General features: G+C 45.0%; 1 protein-coding gene across 1 annotated transcript; it reads right to left on the bottom strand.

Annotated features, from left to right (window-relative positions):
* Positions 1-219: 219 nt before the first annotated feature.
* On the bottom strand, positions 220-3,851 carry CCR4 (C-C motif chemokine receptor 4). Its single transcript, XM_032159140.1, has 2 exons — positions 3,796-3,851; positions 220-2,104 (listed from the first exon to the last, which is right to left on the bottom strand). Exon 2 carries the CDS (start codon positions 2,051-2,053, stop codon positions 971-973), a length of 1,083 nt encoding a protein of 360 aa, XP_032015031.1. The 5' UTR covers positions 2,054-2,104; positions 3,796-3,851; the 3' UTR covers positions 220-970.
* Positions 3,852-5,934: the final 2,083 nt, after the last annotated feature.

The following is a 5,934-nucleotide window of genomic DNA, read 5'->3' on the forward strand; positions in this document are numbered from 1 at the left end:
CAACCTCCACCTCCGGGGTTCAAGTGATTCTCCTGCCTCAGCCTCCCAAGTAATGGGGATTACAGGCATGCGCCACCACGCCTGGCTAATTTTGTATTTTTTGGTAGAGACAGTGTTTCTCCATGTTGGCCAGGCTGGTCTCAAACTCCTGACCTCAGGTGATCCACCCACCTCGGCCTCCCAAAGTGCTGGGATTACAGGCCACTGTGCCCAGCCTATTTAAAATTTTTTAATATTCCTCTGTTATAATTAGAACAAAACATGTCCACAAACAAGTGAGAAACTGTGTTTGAATTTTCACAAATATGTTTGGATTTTGAATGCCTTGTAGTTCATGTTTGGAAATCAGACCATGCTAATGTCTTCATATCCTTACCCCTATATCAGTATAAAAAGTTTGGTTTCAATTAACAGATAATCCTTTACAATAAATAATTGAGATCTGGTTTCATCACTTTGCTAATTGTTTCTTTATACATCTGGCTCAATGGAATATACTATGCCTGAGATATATTATTAGAAAAACAGTTTTCTATATTGTTCCACAAAAGCAAGAAATTAATTAGAGGGCCCATTTGCCACAGCAAAAGGTAGCAATTTACTCCATCAGCCAATGCTCTGCAATTCCCTCTGGAGAAACCCATCAGTTCAGGTTAGAAGGGAATAGTCTTTGCCTTGCAATATTACCTACAACTTCATTCAAACACTGCTCGGAGTTCTCATCAGACTGACTCATGCCTGCAGGCAAGCCTGGTGTGAGGAAGGATGCCTCAGCCCAGGTGAACCCTTGCCAGGCTGGACTTGTCTGGTGGGAGAGAAAAAGCTGCCTGCAGGATGAGAAGCTGTCTTTCCACTATGGGTGTAAGGCTTCCTCCTGACACTGGCTCAGGAATCTCTTACTAAAATACAATTTTAAGTAAGCTCTGAATGTGGAAAGTTCATTGACTCTGCATTTCACCTTTTCATTTTTCTACAGAGCATCATGGAGATCATGATCCATGGTGGACTGCGTGTAGGATGAGCTGGGGGTGTCAGCAGAGTAAATTTGGAGGAGCCCACAGTATTGGCAGAGCACAAAAAGGCCCCTGCAGGTTTTGAAGAGCTGTAGGATGTACTTGCGAAATTTCTCCCCCAGAAAAAAGTAGATGATGGGATTAAGGCAGCAGTGAACAAACGCCAGAGTTTCTGTGGCCTGGATGGCATAGTCCAGGTATCTTTCAAAGGCGCAGTCCTGAAGGACTTCTAGCTCCACCAGGGTCTCTAGGAAGAGCACGATGTTGTAAGGTGTCCAGAACCCAAGGAAGAGGACCACCACGGCAAAGATCATCTTCACCGCCTTGTTCTTCTTCTCGTTTTTACAATGCTGCAAGGTCCTGATGATCATGGAGTAGCAAAACAGCATGATCCCTAAAGGGATCACCAATCCGAGAATGTTGATTTCCAGGGAGCTGAGAACCTTCCACGTCGTGGAGTTGAGAGAGTACTTGGTTTTGCAGTAGGTATGGTTGCGCTCAGTATAACAAGTGCTGAACAGAAAGCCAGGAAGGGAGGCGAACACAGCCACTGACCATGTAGCCAAACTGGTGATGACCCCATAAGTCAAGGTCCTTGCCCTCAAGGAAAACACTGCGTGCACAATTGCCAGGTATCTATCAATGCTCATAAGCATGACAAAGAATATGCCGCTGTAAAAGCCCACCAAGTACATCCAGGAAATCATCTTGCACAGACCTAGCCCAAAAACCCACTGGTCTGCTGCATAGTAGCCCCAAAAAGGGAGGGAAAACACGAAGAGCAGATCCGAGATGGCAAGGTTGAGCAGGTACACATCAGTCATGGACCTGAGCCGCTTGTATTTGAACAGGACCAGAACCACCACAGAATTTCCAAGCAGACCAAATACAAAAACCAAGGAATACAGTGGGGGCAGGAAGAGCTCCCCAAATGCCTTGATGCCTTCTTTGGTGCAAGGCCTGGGGATACTTTCATACAGATAGTAATTGCTGTATATGCTTTCATCGAGGGTGGTGTCTGCTATATCCGTGGGGTTCATGTTTTAACTCTACAGGCTCCTCAAGGCAGGTCTGGGCCCAACCAGAAGAAGCTAATGAGGGGAAGAGCAAAGGAGATTTCTGTGAGAACAAAAATAAACCAAAGTATTGCTAAATGCAGAGCATGGCTGCGTACTGTTTTGCTCCACGTCTGTATATGCCTTTCCCAAGATGAAGGGCTCGATTACTCACAGGGCGCTGCAGCCAGATGAAATAATTTTGGGCTTTGGAGGCAGAAAGATTTGTTTCAGATTCCAGCTTGGGCCCTCACTAATTTTCTTACCTCTCTGCTAGGAGCTTCAGTTCTCTCATTTGTAAGTGAGGATCGTAAAACCTCCTTTCAAGCAGGTGTTCTTCGAGGATGTGTTTCAAAAAGATATTTCATAGTCTGGGGTTACTGAAATCACTTTCAGAGATGACAAAATCAGTTGAACAATTCTCAATTGGGTGTATTTTTTATGCAGTTTGATGATGATCGTGATCATCAAATTGATCATGTAAAAATCAATTCTATGCACAGAATCCTATTAGAGTGGGAATTCGCCTGGTGGATCTAGAAAACACACATCGCAGCCAGAAATAAAACCTCTACCACCCCAACCACCTTCACTTCCTATCTAAATTGGCAGATAAAGAGGTTGAAATCTTCTTAAAATTAATCACATACTGACATGTGTGTCAGTGCAATTCAGGGCTGAAGGGCTTTCCAACTCAAGGCCACTCCCTTGCTTCCTTCTTGAGACTTTTGTGGGACCCTCACATTCCTTGTTAAAATCCTTTTCACATTCATCAGTAAATTCACATTCGATCTCTCCCCACACCCTCACCACCACACACCCAATGCCCAAACTGTGTTTCTCAAGAAAGAGCTTTTGAAGCCAGGTGTGCAGTGGCCCACGCCTATAATCCCAGCAGGTTAGGAGGCCAAGGAGGGAGGATCAGTTGAGCCAAGGAGCTCCAAGCCAGCGTGAGCAACCTAGAGAGACCCTGTTTCTACAAAAAATTGTTTTAAAAGTTAGCTGGGTGTGGTGGTATGTGCTGATAGTACCAGCTTCTCAGGAGGCTGAGGCAGGAGGATCCGTTAAGCCCAGGAGTTCAAGGCTGCAGTGAGCTATGATGGCACCACTGCACTTCAACCTGGGCAGCAGAGTGAAACCCTGTCTCAAAAAAAAAAAAAAAAAAAGGAAAGAAAAGAAAAAGAAAAAAAGAAAGAAAAAAGATTTTGGTTTACTCATGCAAATAGATACTGAACACCTGTTACATCGCAGAGTCTCCAAAAAAGTTTGTTGAATGACTAACAATTCTAGTCTTTCTCCACCATTTTACCAGTGAAAATGAAAGGCATAAACAAGGCTGAGGAGTTAGGAAATTATCAGGAGAACAAAAAACCAGGAGACACAGCTGGTAAGTGTCTGGAATTATTCTTTAGGCCTTTTGTGTGTGGTATTTCTTGCCTGGGAGTCTTGCTAGAAGCAAGAAGCAGACAAGTGTATATTTTTATCAAAATGTTCTATTTATTTTGGGCACGAGGACTCAGGCCAGATGTGTGCAGGAAGAGAGTCCTGCATAAATTAATGCCCATCAGGTGAGGGCTCAGAGGGTGTGGGGACAGGTAGAAGGTGTGTGGGCTGCAAGGTGGGTGCCAAGTGTAAGGCCTAGACTCGTGAGGGGCCTGAGCATCTGAGCCAGGTCCAGAAAGCAGTGTGCGACCCAAGACTCTGGGAATGTCCCCGTCCCTGCTTACCTGCTTTTCTGAAAGCGGCTCTGAGGAAGGTCTGTGAGGCAATGCCAGGCTTGCTCAGGAAGCGCAATGTTAAGGACTGGTGCCTTTCAAGGGTGCGTGGCTTCCTGTGAGCACGAGTTATCTCCCTCAGCCAACTGTACTAAGTTCAAGTGGGGTTTTTTGGTAGAAGTAGGAAGCAGAAAATGATTCTTAGTCATTTCCCAAGACTGAAAGCCAAGAAGATGTGCTAAGAAAAGATTAAGAAAAAAAATGAAGTCAGTTTCTTTTTAAAAAAGATTTTTAGTTTTTAAAAATGTATTTGTTGGCTTTTTAAAAAAGACATTTTTTTAAAGAAACAGGGTCTCACTCTGTCACCCGGACTGGTGTTCAGTGGTGCAATCATAGCTCACTGTAACCTTGAACTCCTGGGCTCAAGTGATCCTCCTGCCTCAGTCTCCCAAGTAGCTGAGACTAGAGGTACAAGCCACCATGACTGACTCATTTTATTTTTTGTGGAGATAGGGGTCTTGCTATATTGCCCAGGCTGATCTTGAACTCCTGGCCTCAAGCAGTCCTCCCACCTCAGCTTCCTCAGCACTGGGATTACAGGCGTCAGCCACTGCTTTTTGGCTTTTTCATTAAAAAAAAAAATTCCATTTAACTGGCCATATGCGGTAGCAATGATCTCTACATTTTGGATCAGCAACCTGTTTGTTAGTTTCTCATCATGGATATGCAGGGGCCAGCAATCAAGATGTGCAATATTCTCCTGACAACTGGGATCTGAGAGGCCAGAGTGAGAAGGAAGGCCAGAGATCGTCAAGAAAAAGGATATTCAAGAAGAGAGAAGAGAAAAATTTGTCCAAATATATGTGTCTGTGAGTGACTTGGAAGGCATTAGCCAGCCACATTCTTTGATTCAATAGTTGACATGGCCTCAAACCGATGTGAAGTGGCCTGGCAACATAGCTTCAAGTCCTTTTGCAACAGGAAGAGCCCTCACCCAAGCGCCTTCTGCTTGGAGATTGCGGGGCTTCCTTGGCAGTGGTCTTGGCTGAGGTCTGGATCTTCACTGCGGATGTGGATAGCAGTCATGGGCAAGGGGCTGACATGAGCTCTAAGTCTCTCATAGCCTCAGCTTTTTGGCAACTTCCAGATGCTTTCCCTGTGTTTCAACAGTTGCTTAGCTCTTTGTTTCAGCTTAAAAGAGCCATAAAGATCATTCTTTCTGAGGAATTGGCATAAATAGGAATTAAAACACTGAGCTAGAATGGTGTTAAGGAACCTCTTTTTTTTTTCATTATCACTTGCCCCAAGGAGTCTTTTGAGGCTTTTTTTCCTAACACTCCCTCATAAAATTTTAATGCTACAGACATACTGTATATCTATCTATACAACGTATGTATATCTGTGCTTTATACATAAAATGAGTAAGAAATTTTTCTCCCTCCAAGTGCTTTTACCTTGGGGGCAATATCGCCTGTACTGAGAATGCACGCGATAGAGTAGAGAATAGAGACACTCAACTCAGGCTCCTTGCCCCCGTGAGGCACACAGCAATGTCTGGAGACATTTTAGCTTGGGGTAGGAGGGAGTTACTACTGGCTTTTTTTTTTTTTTTTTTTTTTTTGACACAGAGTCTTGCTCTGTCACCAGACTGGAGTGCAGTGGCGTGATCTCAGCTCACTGCAACCTCCGCCTCCTGGGTTCAAGCAACTCCCCTGCCTCAGCCTCCCGAGTAGCCGGGACTACAGGCATGCACCACCACATCTGGCTAATTTTTTGTATTTTAGTAGAGACAGGGTTTCACCATGTTGGCCAGGATGGTCTTGAACTCCTGACCTCAGGTGATCTGCCTGCGTCAGCCTCCCAAAGTGCTGGGATTACAGGCACGAGCCACCGCGCCCAGCCTGCTACTGGTTTTTAATGGGTAGAGTCCAGGAATGCTGCTAAAGTCCTACAATGCACAGGACAGCCCTCCGCAGCAAAGAGTTATCCGACCAAGAAGATCAATAGTGCTGAGGTTGAGAAATCCTGAGCTAGAGCAATGTTCCCCAGAGTATGAACTGTGGAACCAGATTCATAGATAGCCTGCAAAAGAGAAATGGGGATGGGTGCTCAGGTAGGTCTAGGGAACGCTGGGCTTGGGTTCAGGTTAAA

The sequence above is a fragment of the Hylobates moloch genome, unplaced genomic scaffold, assembly GCF_009828535.3.
Source record: "Hylobates moloch isolate HMO894 unplaced genomic scaffold, HMol_V3 SCAFFOLD_8, whole genome shotgun sequence".
Taxonomy (NCBI): Eukaryota; Metazoa; Chordata; class Mammalia; order Primates; family Hylobatidae; genus Hylobates; species Hylobates moloch.

What these genes read in the sequence shown, in the direction of transcription:
- CCR4 (XM_032159140.1), bottom strand. Translation starts at nt 2,053, where the DNA reads ATGAACCCCACGGATATAGCAGACACCACCCTCGATGAAAGCATATAC.